Source organism: Oncorhynchus tshawytscha, unplaced genomic scaffold, assembly GCF_018296145.1.
Source record: "Oncorhynchus tshawytscha isolate Ot180627B unplaced genomic scaffold, Otsh_v2.0 Un_contig_14525_pilon_pilon, whole genome shotgun sequence".
NCBI classification, from domain to species: Eukaryota; Metazoa; Chordata; class Actinopteri; order Salmoniformes; family Salmonidae; genus Oncorhynchus; species Oncorhynchus tshawytscha.
The window spans coordinates 32,501-52,713 of record NW_024608924.1 but is presented as its reverse complement, the minus strand read 5'-3'; the positions used below and the strand labels follow the sequence as shown (position 1 = coordinate 52,713).

The following is a 20,213-nucleotide window of genomic DNA, read 5'->3' as shown; positions in this document are numbered from 1 at the left end:
TTTAAACCTGCATATTTAGCTAAAAGAAATCCAGGTTAGCAGGTAATATTAACCAGGTGAAATTCTGTCACTTCTCTTGCGTTCATTGCACGCAGAGTCAGTGTATATGCAACAGTTTGGGCAGCCTGGCTCATTGCGAACTAATTTGCCAGAATTTTACGTAATTATGACATAGCATTGAAGGTTGTACAATGTAACAAGAATATTCAGACGTAGGGATGCCACCAGTTAGATAAAAATACCGAACGGTTCCGTATTTCACTGAAATAATAAACGTTTTGTTTTCGAAATTATAGTTTCCGGATTCGACCATATTAATGACCAAAGGCTCGTATTTCTGTGTGTTATGTTGTAATTAAGTCTATGATTTGATAGAGCAGTCTGACTGAGCGATGGTAGGCAGCAGCAGGCTCGTAAGCATTCATTCAAACAGCACTTTTGTGCGTTTTTCCAGCAGCTCTTCGCAAGCACAGCGCTGTTTATGACTTCAAGCCTATCAGCCTAATGGCTGGTGTAACCGATGTGAAATGGCTAGCTAGTTAGCGGGGCGCACGCTAATAGCGTTTCAAACGTCACTCGCTCTGAGACTTGGAGTAGTTATTCCCTTTGCCTAGCAAGGGCCACGGCTTTTGTGGAGCGATGGGTAACGCTGCTTCGAGTGTGGCTGTTGTCGATGTGTTCCTGGTTTGAGCCCAGGTAGGGACGAGGAGAGGGACAGAAGCTATACTGTTACACTGGCAATATATAGTGCCTATAAGAACATCCAATAGTCAAAGGTATATGAAATACAAATGGTATAGAGAAATAGTCCTATAAATACTATATTAACTACAACCTAAAACCTCTTAACTGGGAATATTGAAGTCTCATGTTAAAAGGAACCACCAGCTTTCATATGTTCTCATGTTCTGAGCAAGGAACTTAAACATTAGCTTTCTTACATGGCACATATTGCACTTTTACTTTCTTCTACAACACTTTGTTTTTAATCAGATTAATCAGTATCGTCTTTTTTTGGTCCTCCAATAATCGGTATCGGCGTTGAAAAACCATAATCGGTCGACCTCTAATTAGAATAGCACAATATGAGGAGATAGAGAGGGTGGAAGAGGACATGACAGTGTGACCTGAAACAATTGCTTAGCTCTGCAAAATTGCCCAACCTCAGCTCTTTCTACAGTCTCTGATTTCCCAACGCTGAGCCTTTCAAACTACTCATCTACTGTTGAGGGCTGACTCACTGGCTGACTACTGTACTGCACACACAGCTTTTGTTTGCGCAACAGATTGTCAAGATTGGGCACTTATCTGCACTGAGAGCGTTCAACCAGCAGAGGGGGCTGTTGTAATGCCATTCAGCAGAAGGAGAGGAAGCCAGTGAGAGCCCAGATCAGATGACCACAGTGCCCCTGCCAGAACTCTTGTCCTGTAGCGGGACAGATTAATTAAAGGCTCCCTGAATGGAAGAAGTGACGAAACCAAGTAGTATGCACCAGTGTGTCTTTGTGAGTGATTCTTTCATATCTGCGTGATTATATGATTATGTGTAATTGAAGGCATGGATCAAATGCCATTGTCAGATGGTAAATGGTTTTGAAGGGGTTGTGTGTGTGTGTGTGTGTGTGTGTATTCAATGTACTAACTAAAGCAGAGTTTTAACAGAGTAACGCTCATTCCTCCTTGGTGATTTCTGTCCCGGCTCGTATTCAGAATAGCTGGGCGGAATGTCTGAATACATCTCTCCTCCTCCTCCTCTCCTGTGACCTCTGCCCTCTCCTCTCCTGCTGTTTTCATCCTCATCTGAACTGAATGACCCTCTGCGGGAGCGGGAGTAGTTGCTGGGAGGCGGGGCGCGACGCTGCTCCTCGAACAGGTCGTCTCTGGAGCGGGATCGAGGGACCCTGTCGCTGAGGTCGTCACGTGAACCCATTCGACCCCGCGCCCCCCGGCTCTCCCCGTCCAGAAAGTCTTCACTGTAGCTCCTTGGCATGCCACGGCTCCTTGACGGCGACGGGTAACGGCTCCCGCTGGCTTCGCTGCGGTCGTCACGGTGATTGGTGAAGCGACTCTCGCTGCGGCTGCTTCCTCTGGAGCTGGGTGGACGTGTTTTAGGAGCAAGCGGCGGCTGGCCCCCTCTCCGACCTCCTCGTCCAGGCTGCTCTACGATGGGAGGCATCTGGATGACCCCCCGGTACTCCACGGCCCCGTCGTCCAGGCCAGAGAGCATGCTGGGAGGACCCGCTGAGAAGGGGACGTGCTGGGGCATCATGTGCTGAGGGGGAGGGGGTATCATCTGGAGCTGCTGGTGGTGGGGTTGGGGCTGCATCATGGGGCTGGTCCCATCCATGCCCCTCACCTGGCTCTCCAGGTAGTCCAGCATCTGCTTGTTGCCGGGATGTTGGTTGCCGTAGATGCTGGCAGCGTGGACACTGGGGGGCATGTTGTAGCCAGATGGGGGAGGGGGGAGGGGCATGGGGGCCATGGCGATGCTCTTCCCTGATTGGGAGCCTGATGGGACAGAGAAAACCGTGATAAGTGACAAATATGGATTTGTTTAAAACACATTTAGAAGATCAGAAGCATAGCTCTGCTGTGTGTGTGTGTGTGTGTAAGACTCCGTGTGTGTGTGTGGTACTAACCTGCATACAGCAGAGGGTTCATCTGTGAGGATCCGTGGCTCATGGGGCTGTAGATGGGCTGACCTCCCATCCATGGACCCATGGCCCTCTGGGCATCCTTCATCATCCTGTGCTGCATCACCGCTGGAGAGACACAGAGGAAGAGGTGAGATGGAGAAGACAGAGAGGCCCTTCCCTACCTTTCTCAGGACAGCAGGTCTGTGGGCAGCAGGGACAGACAGAGAGGCCCTTCCCTACCTTTCTCAGGACAGCAACAGGTCTGTGGGCAGCAGGGGCAGACAGAGAGGCCCTTCCCTACCTTTCTCAGGACAGCAACAGGTCTGTGGGCAGCAGGGGCAGACAGAGAGGCCCTTCCCTATCTTTCTCAGGACAGCAGCAGGTCTGTGGGCAGCAGGGGCAGACAGAGAGGCCCTTCCCTACCTTTCTCAGGACAGCAGCAGGTCTGTGGGGCAGACAGGGGCCCTTCCCTACCTTTCTCAGGACAGACTGTGGGCAGAGGGACAGACCCTTTCCCTACCTTTCTCAGGACAGCTCTTCAGACAGGACAGCAGCAGGTCTGTTTCTCAGGCAGCAGGGGTCTATGGGCAGACAGACAGAGAGGCCCTTCCCTACCTTTCTCAGGACAGCAGCAGGTCTGTGGGCAGCAGGGACAGCGGACGTAGCAGCAGCACCTCTGAGGACAACACTGGCAGCAGCAGATACAGAAGAGCAGGATGAGGAGCAGAGCTCCAATCACTATGAACAGCACCGTCAGCCAGTCTGGAAACAGCCACAACACAGGAAATCATTACATCAGATGATACTTACTAGGTCGAGAAACAGACATGCACTTATACCCATGTCACTTCATTTCGAGTCCATTCCCACCAGGGTCCGTATTTACAAAGTGCTTCACAGTAGGACTAGTGCTGATATAAGCTATGGCTTCTCCTAATAAATAAGATGACATGAAAACAGAAATCTATGATAATCGATCATTTCAATAAGCATTTTTCTACAGCTGGCCATGCTTTCCACCTGGCTACCCCTTCCCCAGCCAACAGCTCTGTACCCCCCGCAGAAACTTTCCCAAGCCCCCCTCCCCACTTCTCCTTCACCCAAATCCAGACAGCTGATGTTCTGAAAGAGCAGCCGGGCTAGACAATCTGGACCCCTACAAATCAGCAGGACTAGACAATCTGGACTCTCTCTTTCTAAAATTATCCGCCAAAATTGTTGCAACCCCTATTACTAGCCTGTTCAACCTCTCTTTTGTATCGTCTGAGATCCCCAAAGATTGGAAAGCTACCACGCTCATCCCCCTCTTCAAAGAGGGAGACACTCTAGACCCAAACTGTTATAGACCTAGCTCCATCCTGCCATGCCTTTCTCAAATCTTCGAAAGCCAAGTTAACAAACAGATCACCGACTATTTCGAATCCCACCATACCTTCTCCGCTATGCAATCTGGTTTCCGAGCTGGTTATGGGTGCACCTCAGCCACGCTCGAGGTCCTAAACGATATCATAACCGCCATCGACAAAAGACAGTACTGTGCAGCAGTCTTCATCGACCTGGCGAAGGCTTTCGACTGTCAATCATCGCATTCTTATCGGCAGCCTCAATAAGCCTTGGTTTCTCAAATGATTGCCTCGCCTGGTTCACCAATGACTTCTCAGATAGAGTTCAGTGTGTCAAATCGGAGAGCCTGCTGTCCAGACCTCTGGGGTGCCTCAGGGTTCAATTCTTGGGCCAAGTCTTTTCTCTGTATACATCAATGATGTCGCTCTTGCTGCTGGTGATTCTCTGATCCACCTCTACGCAGACGACACCATTCGGTATACATCTACCCCTTCTTTGGACACAGTGTTAACTAACCTCCAAACGAGCTTCAATGCCATACAACTCTCCTTCCTTGGCCTCCAACTGCTTTTAAATGCTAGTAAAACTAAATGCATGCTCTTCAACTGATTGCTGCCCGCACCCGCCCGCCCGACTAGCATCACTACTCTGGATGGTTCTGACTTAGAATATGTGGACAACTACAAATACCTAGGTGTCTGGTTAGACTGTAAACTATCCTTCCAGACTCACATTAAGCATCTCCAATCCAAAATTAAATCTAGAATCGGCTTCCTATTTCGCAACTGCGACCCGAATGCCCTCGCTACATATTTGTCGCCTAACCCACTGGCTCCAGGTCATCTATAAGTCTTTGCTAGGTAAAGCCCCACCTTTTCTCAACTCACTGGTCACCATAGCAACACCCACCCGTAGCACGCGCTCCAGCAGGTATATTTCACTGGTCATCCCCAAAGCCAACACCTACTTTGGCCTCCTTTCCTTCCAGTTTTCTGCTGCCAATGACTGGAATGAATTTCAAAAATCACTGAAGCTGGAGACTTATATCTCACTCTCTAACTTTAAGCATCAGCTGTCAGAGCAGCTTACCGATCGATCACTGTACCTGTACACAGCCCATCTGTAAATAGCACACCCAACTACCTCATCCCCAAGACTTAGGAAGTGCAATCGGACCAAATTTACACTATCTTGGATAGGCATATACTTGAAAATCTAAAAACCTCAGATTTCCCACTTCTTCTCAGGTTTTTGCCTGCCATATGAGTTCTGTTATACTCACAGACATCATTCAAACAGTTTTAGAAACTTCAGAGTGTTTTATATCCAAATATACTAATAATATGCATATATTAGCAACTGGGCCTGAGTAGCAGGCAGTTTACTCTGGGCACCTTATTCATCCAAGCTACTCAATACTGCCCCTGCAGCCATAAGAACATAATACTTGTATGTTTGAGGAATTTTAATTATGAGATTTCTGTTGTTTTGAATTTGGCGCCCTGCACTTTCACTGGCTGTTGTCAAATCGATCCCGTTAACAGGATTTCAGCCGTAAGAAGTTAACGAATCAGATGACATGGACAGGAAGGACATCTTAACGAATCAGATGACATGGACAGGAAGGACATCTTAACGAATCAGATGACATGGACAGGAAGGACATCTTAACGAATCAGATGACATGGACAGGAAGGACATCTTAACGAATCAGATGACATGGACAGGAAAGACATCTTAACGAATCAGAAGACATGGACAGGAAGGACCTCTTAACGAATCAGAAGACATGGACAGGAAGGACCTGATCCTAGATCAGCACTCTGACTCAGAGATGCTTTATGAACACGGCCCAGGTTGTGGTCATAGCTGTGGTTGTGGTCGACTTACTGTAGACCATGAGTTTGATCACGCCATCCAAGCCACCGCTGGTGTCTCCCGTGGCTTCCACAGAACAGTAGTAAACTCCGTTGTCCCACCACATGATCTCATTGATCACCAGGTCAGCCTCTGTGGGGGAAGACAGGCCCAACAACGTCAAAACATGTCAGCTTAGCAACAAACATTCACACGTTGTTTCTCAATCCATTCTTCTGGGAACCTCCAGTCATTTCACATTGTTGTTGTATTCCACCACTATTTGGATTAGTTAACGCAGGTGTGACATTGTGACTGGATTAAAGTTACAAAATTCCAGTAACGTTCCTGAAATTCCCAGGTTTTCCAGAAAGGCCCAGGTTGGATGACTTCCGGTATCAGGAGGGATTGAAGCAGGGAATTTGGAATTCTCCCACCAGGATTTCTATCAAACTGGGGGATTTAGGGGAAATTACTGGAATTTTGCAACACAAGGCTGTCTAGACTGACTGTTCTGGACGGAGATCTTGCGTTCCCGGTACTCTGTGCCCAGTATGGCCTCGTTGGAGCCTCTCTTCTGGACGATGATCCTCACCGTGCGCTGGCGGTCTGGGCAGTCATTGGCCGGGTCCTGACCCAGCTGCAGAGCATTCTGGTACGCTATAGAGGGAGATATGTTCCATACAGAAGTGAGTGTTACTGTACATTACCAGTCATTTAATTCATATTTCAGGTTCTAGAGTGAGACAGGAAGTTTGGGCCTCACTACAAACCTGAAGAAAACACTACAGCAAACTCATCTACCCAACCACTAACAACCTTAGAATTAGCCTATATATACACCGTCAAACTGTAGCCCAACTAGTTAACATGTAGCCCAACTCCCAAACCCAGCTCCAGGCCAGTTCCCTTCACTTCCACCATAACTAACCTGGGGACTAGTACAGGGTCCATAACTAACCTGGGGACAAGTACAGGGTCCATAACTAACCTGGGGACAAGTACAGGGTCCATACCTAACCTGGGGACAAGTACAGGGTCCATACCTAACCTGGGGACAAGTACAGGGTCCATAACTAACCTGGGGACCTGTACAGGGTCCATAACTAACCTGGGGACTAGTACAGGGTCCATAACTAACCTGGGGACTAAGTACAGGGTCCATAACTAACCTGGGGACTAGGACAGGGTCCATAACTAACCTGGGGACTAGTACAGGGTCCATAACTAACCTGGGGACTAGTACAGGGTCCATAACTAACCTGGGGACTAATACAGGGTCCATAACTAACCTGGGGACTAGTACAGGGTCCATAACTAACCTGGGGACTAATACAGGGTCCATAACTAACCTGGGGACTAGTACAGGGTCCATAACTAACCTGGGGACTAGTACAGGGTCCATAACTAACCTGGGGACTAATACAGGGTCCATAACTAACCTGGAGACTAATACAGGGTCCATAACTAACCTGGGGACTAATACAGGGTCCATAACTAACCTGGGGACTAATACAGGGTCCATAACTAACCTGGAGACTAATACAGGGTCCATAACTAACCTGGGGACTAATACAGGGTCCATAACTAACCTGGGGACTAATACAGGGTCCATAACTAACCTGGAGACTAGGACAGGGTCCATAACTAACCTGGGGACTAGTACAGGGTCCATAACTAACCTGGAGACTAGGACAGGGTCCATAACTAACCTGGAGACTAATACAGGGTCCATAACTAACCTGGAGACTAGGACAGGGTCCATAACTAACCTGGAGACTAATACAGGGTCCATAACTAACCTGGGGACTAATACAGGGTCCATAACTAACCTGGGGACTAATACAGGGTCCATAACTAACCTGGAGACTAATACAGGGTCCATAACTAACCTGGGGACTAGGACAGGGTCCATAACTAACCTGGGGACTAATACAGGGTCCATAACTAACCTGGGGACTAATACAGGGTCCATAACTAACCTGGGGACTAATACAGGGTCCATAACTAACCTGGAGACTAGGACAGGGTCCATAACTAACCTGGGGACTAGTACAGGGTCCATAACTAACCTGGGGACTAATACAGGGTCCATAACTAACCTGGGGACTAGGACAGGGTCCATAACTAACCTGGAGACTAGGACAGGGTCCATAACTAACCTGGAGACTAATACAGGGTCCATAACTAACCTTGGGAGTAATACTCCAGGATGGGGTCCTTGCAGAAGGACTTGTATCGCCAGGTGACCTGGACATCCTGCTGGTTAGCGGAGGTGGAGTAATCACACTTCAGGATGACGGAGGCAAACAGAGCTGTACTCCTCTCTGTCTGAGGAACATTCACCTGGACGCTCTGCACCTCTGATGGGAGAGAATACATCATGTCAGTGTGTGTATGTGTGTATGTATGTATGTATGTATGTATGTATGTGTATGTATGTATGTATGTATGTATGTATGTATGTATGTATGTATGTATGTATGTATGTATGTATGTATGTATGTATGTATGTATGTATGTGTATGTATGTATGTGTGTGTGTGTGTAAGGGGGAATGTACACTGTTTTTGAAAGAAAAGCACATTTTTGTCCATTAAAATATCAAATTAAATCAGTGTAGACATAGTTGATGTTGTAAGTGACTGGAAACTGCAGAATATTTAATGGAATATCTACAGTTGAAGTTTACATACACTTAGGTTGGAGTCATTAAAACTTGTTTTTCAACCACTCCACAAATGTCTTGTTCACAAACTATAGTTTTGGCAAGTCGGTCAGGACATCTACTTTGTGCATTACACAAGTCATTTTTCCAACAATTGTTTACAGACAGATTATAAGTGAATGTGGGTCAGAAGTTTACATACACGAGTTGACTGTGCATTTAAACAGCTTGGAAAATTCCGGAAAATGTCATGGCTTTAGAAGCTTCTGATAGGCTAATTGACATAATTTGAGTCAATTGGAGGTGTACCTGTGGATGTATTTCAAGGCCTAACTTCAAACTCAGTGCCTCTATGCTTGACATCATGGGAAAATCAGCCAAGACCTCATAAAAAAATGTAGACCTCCACAAGTCTGGCTCATCCTTGGGAGCAATTTCCAAACGCCTGAAGGTACCACGTTCATCTGTACAAACAATAGTTTGCAAGTATAAACACCATGGGACCACGCAGCCGTCACACCGCTCAGGAAGGAGACGCATTCTGTCTCCTATAGATTAATGTACTTTGGTACGAAAAGGCAATGCTACCAAATACTAATTGAGTGTATGTAAACTTCTGACCCACTGGGAATGTGATGAAAGAAATAAAAGCTGAAATAAATAATTCTCTCCACTATTATTATGACATTTCACATTCTTAAAATAAAGTGGTGATCCTAACTGACCTAAGACAGGGAATTTTTACTAGGATTAAATATCAGGAATTGTGAAAAACCGAGTTTAAATGTATTTGGCTAAGGTGTATGTTAACTTCAGACTACAACTGTACATAGACATACAGAGGCCCATTATCAACAACCATCCCTCCTGTGTTCCAACAGCACGTTGTGTTAGCTAATCCAAGTTTATAATTTTAAAAGGCTAATTGATCATTAGAAAACCCTTTTGCCATTAGGTTAGCACAGCTGGAAACTGTTATGATTAAAGAAGCAATAACACTGGCCTTCTTTAGACTAGTTGAGTATCTGGAGCATCAGCATTCGTGGGTTCGATTACAGGCTCAAAATGTCCAGAAACCAAGTACTTTCTTCTAAAACTCTTCAGTCTATTCTTGTTCTGAGAAATGAAAGCGATTCCATGCAAGAAATTGCCAAGCAACTGAAGATCTCGTACAACGCTGTGTACTACTCCCTTCACAGAACAGCGCAAACTGGCCCTAACCAGAATAGAAAGAGGAGTGGGAGGCCCCGGTGAACAACTGAGCAAGAGGGCAAGTACATTAGTGTGTCTAGTTTAAGTAACAGACGCCTCACAAGTCTTCAACTGGCAGCTTCATTAAATAGTACCCGCAAAACACCAGTCTCAACGTCAACAGTGAAGAGACGACTCCGGGATGCTGGCCTTCTAGACAGAGTTGCAAAGAAAAAGCCATATCTCAGACTGGCCAATAAAAATAAAAGATTAAGATGGGCAAAAGAACACAGACACTGGACAGAGGAACTCTGCCTAGAAGGCCAGCATCCCGGAGTCGCCTCTTCACTGTTGAAGTTGAGACTGGTGTTTTGTGAGTACTTTTTAATGAAGCTGCTTTGTGAGGCGTCGGTTTCTACAACTAGACATTCTAATGTACTTGTTCTTTTGCTCAGTTGTGCGTTAACTCCATCAGTCCCGAGGCCACAGCAAAAATCAGCTTCTCATTGATCTGACTTTCTGCACGTCCAGCGCTTATATTTATTCTCACAATGAAGTGTTTTAACATTGTATTTTCAGGACAACCAGGGCTACAAGTAAAACACAAAACTATTTGACATAAACAGTTGTATTCATGAGTTTTATTGACAAATGCCAATACAAAACGTAAGGTCCACCAAAGCAAAAACAAGTACAGAAATGGTTTGCTCACTGGGAAATATCCAACTAGTCAGTGACAACTGTGTGGAGTTTGTGACAGCAACTATGTGAGCTTATTACAATATTATAGACACCATGTCCTGGGATTTCCTATGATCTATGTAGAAGAAACCCTTACAGTATTAGACACTATGTCCTGGGATTTCCTATGATCTATGTAGAAGAACCCCTTACAGTATTAGACACTATGTCCTGGGATTTCCTATGATCTATGTAGAAGAAACCCTTACAGTATTAGACACTATGTCCTGGGATTTCCTATGATCTATGTAGAAGAACCCCTTACAGTATTATAGACACTATGTCCTGGGATTTCCTATGATCTATGTAGAAGAAACCCTTACAGTATTAGACACTATGTCCTGGGATTTCCTATGATCTATGTAGAAGAAACCCTTACAGTATTATAGACACTATGTCCTGGGATTTCCTATGATCTATGTAGAAGAACCCCTTACAGTATTATAGACTCTATGTCCTGGGATTTCCTATGATCTATGTAGAAGAAACCCTTACAGTATTAGACAATATGTCCTGGGATTTCCTATGATCTATGTAGAAGAACCCCTTACAGTATTAGACACTATGTCCTGGGATTTCCTATGATCTATGTAGAAGAACCCCTTACAGTATTATAGACACTATGTCCTGGGATTTCCTATGATCTATGTAGAAGAAACCCTTACAGTATTAGACACTATGTCCTGGGATTTCCTATGATCTATGTAGAAGAAACCCTTACAGTATTAGACACTATGTCCTGGGATTTCCTATGATCTATGTAGAAGAAACCCTTACAGTATTATAGACACTATGTCCTGGGATTTCCTATGATCTATGTAGAAGAAACCCTTACAGTATTATAGACACTATGTCCTGGGATTTCCTATGATCTATGTAGAAGAAACCCTTACAGTATTATAGACACTATGTCCTGGGATTTCCTATGATCTATGTAGAAGAAACCCTTACAGTATTATAGACACTATGTCCTGGGATTTCCTATGATCTATGTAGAAGAAACCCTTACAGTATTATAGACACTATGTCCTGGGATTTCCTATGATCTATGTAGAAGAAACCCTTACAGTATTATAGACACTATGTCCTGGGATTTCCTATGATCTATGTAGAAGAAACCCTTACAGTATTATAGACACTATGTCCTGGGATTTCCTATGATCTATGTAGAAGAACCCCTTACAGTATTAGACACTATGTCCTGGGATTTCCTATGATCTATGTAGAAGAAACCCTTACAGTATTAGACACTATGTCCTGGGATTTCCTATGATCTATGTAGAAGAACCCCTTACAGTATTATAGACACTATGTCCTGGGATTTCCTATGATCTATGTAGAAGAAACCCTTACAGTATTAGACACTATGTCCTGGGATTTCCTATGATCTATGTAGAAGAACCCCTTACAGTATTATAGACACTATGTCCTGGGATTTCCTATGATCTATGTAGAAGAAACCCTTACAGTATTATAGACACTATGTCCTGGGATTTCCTATGATCTATGTAGAAGAACCCCTTACAGTATTAGACACTATGTCCTGGGATTTCCTATGATCTATGTAGAAGAACCCCTTACAGTATTAGACACTATGTCCTGGGATTTCCTATGATCTATGTAGAAGAACCCCTTACAGTATTAGACACTATGTCCTGGGATTTCCTATGATCTATGTAGAAGAACCCCTTACAGTATTAGACACTATGTCCTGGGATTTCCTATGATCTATGTAGAAGAACCCCTTACAGTATTATAGACACTATGTCCTGGGATTTCCTATGATCTATGTAGAAGAACCCCTTACAGTATTATAGACACTATGTCCTATGATCTATGTAGAAGAACCTTACCTTCTAGCGACTCTTCTGTAGCTTGTGAGGTCATAGACCTAAACATGTCACACGTGCGTGTTCCTGAGAGCCTCAGCTTTTCAGAGATCGCTTTAAATAGTTTGTAGCTCAATCCATTCGGACTGCCCTAGTCTCAAACACTGCTCTAGCTCAGCCCCCGTTAAATCACAGAGGAATCGTTGGTACCAAAATGCGCTGGCGTTCCGGTGGGAATCATTGGGTTAAAGCATATTGAATGAGATAGAGAGAATAAAAGAATGGGGTAGAGTATGTGTACGTGTGTTGACAGAGCCCTGCTGAAGGTGGTTCAACTGGAAAAACTAGTGACTGAAAGCAAGAGACAGCTGCCACAGGAAACAGTTTGATTCAAATAGACTCAACTTCCATTTTGATTGGAAAAATACCTCTACAGTATAGGCCAGGTGTATTCAACTCTTACCGTACGACAGCCTTCTCCAACCCTGTTCCTGGAGAGCTACCCTCCTGTACGTTTTCACTCTAAATCCAGGTGTAACTAACCTGGTTCAGTTTATCAAGCAGCTAATTATTAGAATCAGGTGTGCTAGATTAAGGTTAGAGTGAAAACTTACGGGACGGTTTCTCCCCAGGGAGAGTTTTGGAGAGCCTGACAAACCGCAGTGGAACTGGCTTTGAGGTCCAGAGTTGAGGGGTATCGGCAATAGACCACCATTTACAACCTGGTTGTAGAGCATTCCGTATTATTCTGTATGTAAATCCGAGACACTCCATTTAGTATGAAATGTTAAGTTTCATATGGTATGTATTAAATTTGGATGTCCATCACACATTTCCTATGATATGTTAAAACTTACAATTCGTATTACATGTTACGAATTTGCAAAAAGTACAATATGTTAGGAATTTGCAAACAGTATGATATGTTACAAATTCTAGCTAGGTGGTTAACGTTAGACAGCATGCTAACGTTAGCTAGGCTAGGGGTTAAGGTTGAGTTTAGGAGTTAGGTTAAAGGATTAAGGCTAGTGTTAGGGGAAGGGTTAGCTAAAACTGTTAGGGGAAGGGTTAGCTAAAACTGTTAGGGGAAGGGTTAGCTAACATGCTAAGTAGATGCAAAGTAGCAAATAGTTGAAAAGTTCCTAATTAGCTAAAATGCTGAAGTTGTCTGTGAGGAACTCGTAACCTTTGGGTTGCTAGAGCTAGACGTTTGCATTATACACCCACCCTACTTTCGTTTTTGCCTTGAGTAACAGTTTGTCTTCTGTAACCATACCAAACATAACATATCACACTAAATGGAGTGTCCCGGATTTACATACAGAATAATACGAAATGCTCTGAGACCAGGTTGCCATTTAGGCTAGTCAGGTTACTCTGTAACTGTCGGGGTCTATGTCCTTGAATACCCTCCATAATTACTATTATTGAGGTGCAATATCAGGATAACTAACACCCATTCTACCCCCCCAGCTGGAGCCAAAACAACAGGAGTTTTGCTCTAAAAAAAAGTCCATTCCATTTTCAATCTACAGTATTTCATTATGAGTCGGTCTAAATCTAGATAAGGATCAGTATCTGTAACTTGACAGTGCGAGTCATCATGAGAACTCATCGGTATCTGTCCATCATGTGACCGATACCCCGGCTCCTGCCTAACTGGCTAGTCATTGGAACTTTTTGGGTTGTGGATGGATACATTAGAATAGCATAAACTTTTGACGCGACTAAATGAAACGAAACTCTAATGCAAGAACAGGACGAATTGACAACATTTAACGATTCAAATATAAATTGCTCATTTTCATCAACAAAAACTCACCTGTCGGTAGGGAAGAGAGGACGAACGCGGCCAGTATCAACCTCCTCATCGTTGATGATTGATCCATTAAACTAATAAATATTATATCGTCCAATTAATTATCTATTTAAAAAAGGAAAGACCTAAATGATCCTCCTAAACAGACTCCCCATTGTTCTGTCTGTCTTGTGTTTTGTCTTGAACACCTTCCTTGTCCGACACCTTTCGGGAATTTGGTTTGATGGCTGCGGAGACAGACAGACCCCACCCCGAAACAGGTGCTGAATGTGACGTAGACAGGTGCTTCCTACCGCAGAATGGCAGGAAGCCGCTATGAGAATACAGAATGAAAGCGACGGTAAATCTGTAATATGTTCATTCATTCGATATTTAAATAATTTCTTTAATATATATATTAATATTCAGCCTTTTTTAAATGCGAAGCCAAACACCTGTAAACTAAGCAACCAGTGTAGCAGCCAAACACCTGTAAACTAAGCAACCAGTGTAGCAGCCAAACACCTGTAAACTAAGCAAATAGTGTAGCAGTCTAACACCTGTAAACTAAGCAACCATTGGCTTAGCATCTCTCTCCCTCCCCTTCTTTCTCTCTCCCTCCCTCCCCTTCTTTCTCTCTCCCTCCCTCCCCTTCTTTCTCCCTCCCTCCCCTTCTTTCTCCCTCCCTCCCCTTCTTTCTCTCTCCCTCCTTCCCTTTCTTTCTCTCCCCCTCCCTCCCCCCCTTCTTTCTCTCTCCCTCCCCTTCTTTCTCTCTCCCTCCCCTTCTTTCTCTCTCCATCCCCTTCTTTCTCTCTCCCTCCCCTTCTTTCTTTCTCTCTCCCTTCCCTTCTTTCTCTCTCCCTCCCCTTCTTTCTTTCTCTCTCCCTCCCGTTCTTTCTCTCTCCCTCCCTTCCCTTCTTTCTCTCTCCCTCCCCTTCTTTCTTTCTCTCTCCCTCCCTCCCCTTCTTTCTCCTCCCTCCCTCCCCTTCTTTCTCTCTCCCTCCCTCCCCTTCTTTCTCTCTCCCTCCCTCCCCTTCTTTCTCTCTCCCTCCCCTTCTTTCTCTCTCCATCCCCTTCTTTCTCTCTCCATCCCCTTCTTTCTCTCTCCCTCCCCTTCTTTCTTTCTCTCCCCTCCCCTTCTTTCTCTCTCCCTCCCTTCCCTTCTTTCTCTCTCCCTCCCCTTCTTTCTCTCTCCCTCCCTCCCCTTTTTCTCTCTCTCTCCCTCCCTCCCCTTCTTTCTCTCTCCCTCCCTCCCCTTCTTTCTCTCTCCCCCTCCCCTTCTTTCTCTCTCCCTCCCTCCCCTTCTTTCCCCTCTTTCTCTCTCTCTCCCTCCCCCCCTCTTTCTCTCTCCTCCCTCCCTCCCCTTCTTTCTCTCTCTCTCCCTCCCTCCCCTTCTTTCTCTCTCTCTCCCTCCCTCCCCTTCTTTCTCTCTCTCTCCCTCCCTCCCCTTTCTTTCTCTCTCTCTCCCCCCTTCTTTCTCTCTCTCCCTCCCCTTCTTTCTCTCTCCCTCCCTTCCCTTCTTTCTCTCTCCCTCCCTCCCTTCTTTCTCTCTCCCTCCCTCCCCTTCTTTCTCTCTCCCTCCCTCCCCTTCTTTCTCTCTCCTCCCTCCCCTTCTTTCTCTCTCCCTCCCTCCCCTTCTTTCTCTCTACCTCCATCCCCTTCTTTCTCTCTCCATCCCCTTCTTTCTCTCTCCCTCCCCTTCTTTCTTTCTCTCTCCCTCCCCTTCTTTCTCTCTCCCTCCCTCCCCTTCTTTCTCTCTCCCTCCCTTCCCTTCTTTCTCTCTCCTCCATCCCCTTCTTTCTCTCTCTCCCTTCTTTCTCTCCCTCCCCCCTTCTTTCTTTCTCTCTCCCTCCCCCCTTCTTTCTCTCTCCCTCCCTCCCTTCTTTCTCTCTCCCTCCCTTCCCTCTCTCCCTCCCTTCTTTCTCTCTCCCTCCCTCCCCTTCTTTCTCTCTCCTCCCTCCCCTTCTTTCTCTCTCCCTCCCTTTCCCCTTTCTTTCTCTCTCCCTCCCTCCCTTTCTCTCCCCTCCCTCCCCTTCTTTCTCCTCCCTCCCTTCTTTCTCTCCCTCCCTCCCTTCTTTCTCTCTCCCTCCCTCCCCTTCTTTCTCTCTCCTCCCTCCCCTTCTTTCTCTCTCCCTCCCTCCCCTTCTTTCTCTCTCCCTCCCTCCCCTTCTTTCTCTCTCCCTCCCTCCCTTTCTTCCTCCCTCCCTCCCCTTCTTTCTCCCTCCCTCCCCTTCTTTCTCTCTCCCTCCCTCCCCTTCTTTCTCTCTCCCTCCCTCCCCTTCTTTCTCTCTCCCTCCCTCCCCTTCTTTCTCTCTCCCTCCCTCCCCTTCTTTCCCTCCCTCCCTCCCTTCTTTCTCTCTCCCTCCCTCCCTTTCTTCTCCCTCCCTCTCTTTCTCCCCCTCCCCCCTTCCTCTCTTCTTCTTTCTCTCTCCCTCCCTCCCCTTCTTTCTCTCTCCCTCCCCCTCCCCTCCCTCCCTTTCTTTCTCTCCCCTCCCTCTTCTTTCTCTCTCCCTCCCTCCCCTTCTTTCTCTCTCCCTCCCTTCTTTCTCTTCTTTCTCTTCTTTCTCTCTCCCCTCCCCTTCTTTCTTCTCTCCCCTTCCCCCTCCCTTCTTTCTCTCTCCCCCTCCCTTCCCTCTCCCCTCCCTTCTTTCTCTCTCCCTCCCTCCTTTCTCTCTCTCCCGTTCTTTCTCTCCCCTCCTTTCTTTCTCCCTCCCCTTCTTTCTTTCTCTCCCTCCCCTTTTCTCTCTCCTCCCTCCCTTCTTTCTTTCTCTCTCCCTCCCTCTCCCTCCCTTCTTTCTCTTTCTTTCTCTCTCCCTTTCTTCTCCCTCCCCTTCTTTCTCTCTCCCTCCCTCTCTCTCCCCTTCCCTTCTTTCTCTCTCCCTCCCTCCCCTTCTTTCTCTCTCTCTCCCTCCCCTTCTTTCTCTCTCTCCTCCCTCCCCTTCTTTCTCTCTCCCTCCCTCCCCCCTTCTTTCTCTCTCCCTCCCTCCCCTTTTTCTCTCTCCCTCCCCTTCTCTCTCCTCTCTTTCTCTCCTCCCCTTCTTTCTCCCCTCTTCTTTCTCTCCCTCCCTCCCCTTCTTTCTCTCTCCCTCCCTCCCCCCCTTCTTTCTCTCTCCCTCCCTCCCCTTCTTTCTCTCTCTCCCTCCCCCTTCTTTCTCTCTCCCTCCCCCTTCTTTCTCTCCCTCCCTTCTTTCTTCCCCCCCCTCCCCCCGTTTTGTGCGTTATTTAGCACTGTCTTGTGTAAACCTCTTAGCAATGTTTTAGTGCCCTGTGAACATAGTTTCCCAATGGACAAAGCATGCAACCCCAGAACATTACCATGTGAATGTAAAGCCTATAAAGCCCCACAGGCCTGGGGCCAACAGGTCTCAGAGCAGAGCCAGCGGCCCCCTGGTTCCCCCGACCCGGCGACCGACAGGCTGCTTGTTCAACTCTGAGGAGACAACAGGACTTAGGGCAGAGCCAGCGGCCCCCTGGTTCCCCCCAGCCGGGGACCGACAGGCTGCTTGTTCAACTCTGAGGAGACAACAGGTCTCAGAGCAGAGTCAGCGGTTCCCTGGTTCCCCCCAGCCGGGGACCGACAGGCTGCTTGTTCAACTCTGAGGAGACAACAGGACTTAGGGCAGAGCCAGCGGCCCCCTGGTTCCCCCCAGCCGGGGACCGACAGGCTGCTTGTTCAACTCTGAGGAGACAACAGGACTTAGGGCAGAGCCAGCGGCCCCCTGGTTCCCCCCAGCCGGGGACCGACAGGCTGCTTGTTCAACTCTGAGGAGACAACAAGACTTAGGGCAGAGCCAGGTTGCCCCAAAATGGCATCCTATATTCCCTATGTAGTGCACTACTTTTTGGGCTCTGGTCAAAAATAATTTACTATGTAGGGAATAGGGTGCCATTTGCCCCAGTAAAAAGTAGTGCACTATACAGGGAATAGGTTGCCATTTGCCCTGGTCAAAAGTAGTGCACTATATAGGAAGTAGGGTGCCATTTGCCCTGGTCAAAGGTAGTGCACTATATAGGAAGTAGGGTGCCATTTGAGACGCACTCCCTGTCTCTCACCCAGGCCAACCAACCACTCTCACTACACCACTTGGTAGTACTCATAGACAATGTCCACAAATGGAAGTGTGTGTGTGTGTGTGTGTTTTTGTGCGTGCATGCTTGCAAACGTTTGTGTCTCTGTCTGTGTAGGTAAGGTATGTGGATCTAGGAATTCCTTAACAGATTGTTTCTCTCCCATGAGCACACCCACTCTACTCTGCACCTGCTCAGCTTTACCACTGGTGGTTTCCTGCTATTGTATTCTCATCCACAGAGGATGACAGCAGCTACTCTATCTTTCCTACTCAGTAATCAGTTGTATCCTGTCCCTGGGTTTCCAATATGGACCAGATGTTATTATTTGTAATGGAAATAAAACCTCAGAAGCGGTTTGACTTCTTGGACCAGTTTCCCAGAACCAGTTTGGGCTTAGTCCTGGACTAAAAGCATGCTGCTTCTGTGTCCAGGAACCAGACCCCTTGTGTGCTACGGGTGTAACTGACGGAGTTGTTATGATCTATCTGACATAGTTGTTGTTATCGATCTGACAGAGTTGTTGTTATCGATTTGACAGAGTTGTTGTTATCGATCTGACAGAGTTGTTGTTATCGATCTGACAGAGTTGTTGTTATCGATCTGACAGAGTTGTTGTTATCTATCTGACAGAGTTGTGTTATGATCTATCTGGCAGAGTTGTTGTTATCTATCTGACATAGTTGTTATCTATCTGATATAGTTGTTGTTATCTAGCTGACATAGTTGTTGTTATCTATCTGACGACAGAGTTGTTGTTATCTGACAGAGTTGTCATTATCCATCTGACAGAGTTGTCATTATCTAGCTGACAGAGTTGTTATCGATCTGACAGAGTTGTTGTTATCTAGCTGACAGAGTTGTTGTTATCTGACATAGTTGTTGTTATCTATCTGACGACAGAGTTGTTGTTATCTGACAGAGTTGTTGTTATCTGACAGAGTTGTTATCTATCTGACATAGTTGTTGTTATCTATCTGACATAGTTGTTGTTATCTAGCTGACAGAGTTGTTGTTATCTGACAGAGTTGTTGTTATCTGACATAGTTGTTGTTATCTATCTGACGACAGAGTTGTTGTTATCTGACAGAGTTGTTGTTATCTGACAGAGTTGTTATCTATCTGACATAGTTGTTGTTATCTATCTGACATAGTTGTTGTTATCTAGCTGACAGAGTTGTTGTTATCTATCTGACATAGTTGTTGTTATCTAGCTGACAGAGTTGTTATTATCTACCTGACAGAGTTGTTGTTATCGATCTGACAGAGTTGTTGTTATCGATCTGACAGAGTTGTTGTTATCGATCTGACAGAGTTGTTGTTATCTAGCTGACAGAGTTGTTGTTATCTAGCTGACATAGTTGTTGTTATCTAGCTGACATAGTTGTTATCTAGCTGACATATTTGTTGTTATCCTCTCAGAGAAGTGATGTCATCACTCCCCCCAGGCTAGCGTATGTGTAAGCTCTGAGACTCTCAGGCCTAGGAAGGACTTGCTCAACCACATTCCTCACATACAACCCTGAGCTGAGTGGTCAGCCCCTCCCCAACCTCCCAAGCCACATCATGAGTCGCCGGGCGGAAAACAGCCAGCGCCTCAGACACAACAGAGGATATGTGTATCAGAAAACAGAACAATTAACTGACCCACTTATATCAAGACTTTCTAGAGCATTCATATAGTCTTCATAAGAACTACATTGTTGATTCACAAATAGTTTATAAGACATACCACAGTTTACAAGACATACTTTACTACAATGATTTATAAGACATACTTTACTACCATAAAAACACAACACAGTGGAGAAGATGTGTAGATTAAGTAGACTTTATTGAATGAGATTGAAGCTGCCTGGTCAACAGTATTTGAGGTAAAGGCTGTGGTTAAACTGCGTCTCTGGAGTTAAATAATGAATAGTTCATTAGGCATTAGTTTGTAACGGATGGTAAGTGTCATTGCAAAAAGCCCCAGTTATGGTACAAGTTATTACAACAAGGTAACCTAAAGGAGAAATACAACTTAAGTGTTTATTTATTTTACCTTTATTTAACCAGGCAAGTCAGTTAAGAACAAATTC

At 45.8% G+C, this 20,213-nt stretch overlaps 2 protein-coding genes across 7 annotated transcripts in view; both read right to left on the bottom strand.

The window, feature by feature from the left end:
- Positions 1–987: 987 nt before the first annotated feature.
- On the bottom strand, positions 988–14,529 carry LOC112248113 (immunoglobulin-like domain-containing receptor 1). The gene is made up of 7 exons (XM_042313853.1): positions 14,089–14,529; positions 8,030–8,200; positions 6,348–6,497; positions 5,871–5,990; positions 3,252–3,398; positions 2,640–2,762; positions 988–2,508 (listed from the first exon to the last, which is right to left on the bottom strand). Exons 1-7 carry the CDS (start codon positions 14,153–14,155, stop codon positions 1,643–1,645), a joined length of 1,644 nt encoding a protein of 547 aa, XP_042169787.1. The 5' UTR covers positions 14,156–14,529; the 3' UTR covers positions 988–1,642.
- A 5,418-nt stretch (positions 14,530–19,947) lies between these two features.
- The window catches only part of LOC112248114 (immunoglobulin-like domain-containing receptor 2), a gene marked incomplete at its 5' end in the record, with an annotated part of 26,930 nt that continues 26,664 nt past the window's right edge, over positions 19,948–20,213 (bottom strand). For all 6 annotated transcript variants that reach the window (XM_042313848.1, XM_042313849.1, XM_042313850.1 and 3 more), the window contains 1 exon segment: positions 19,948–20,213. This exon segment is cut by the window's right edge.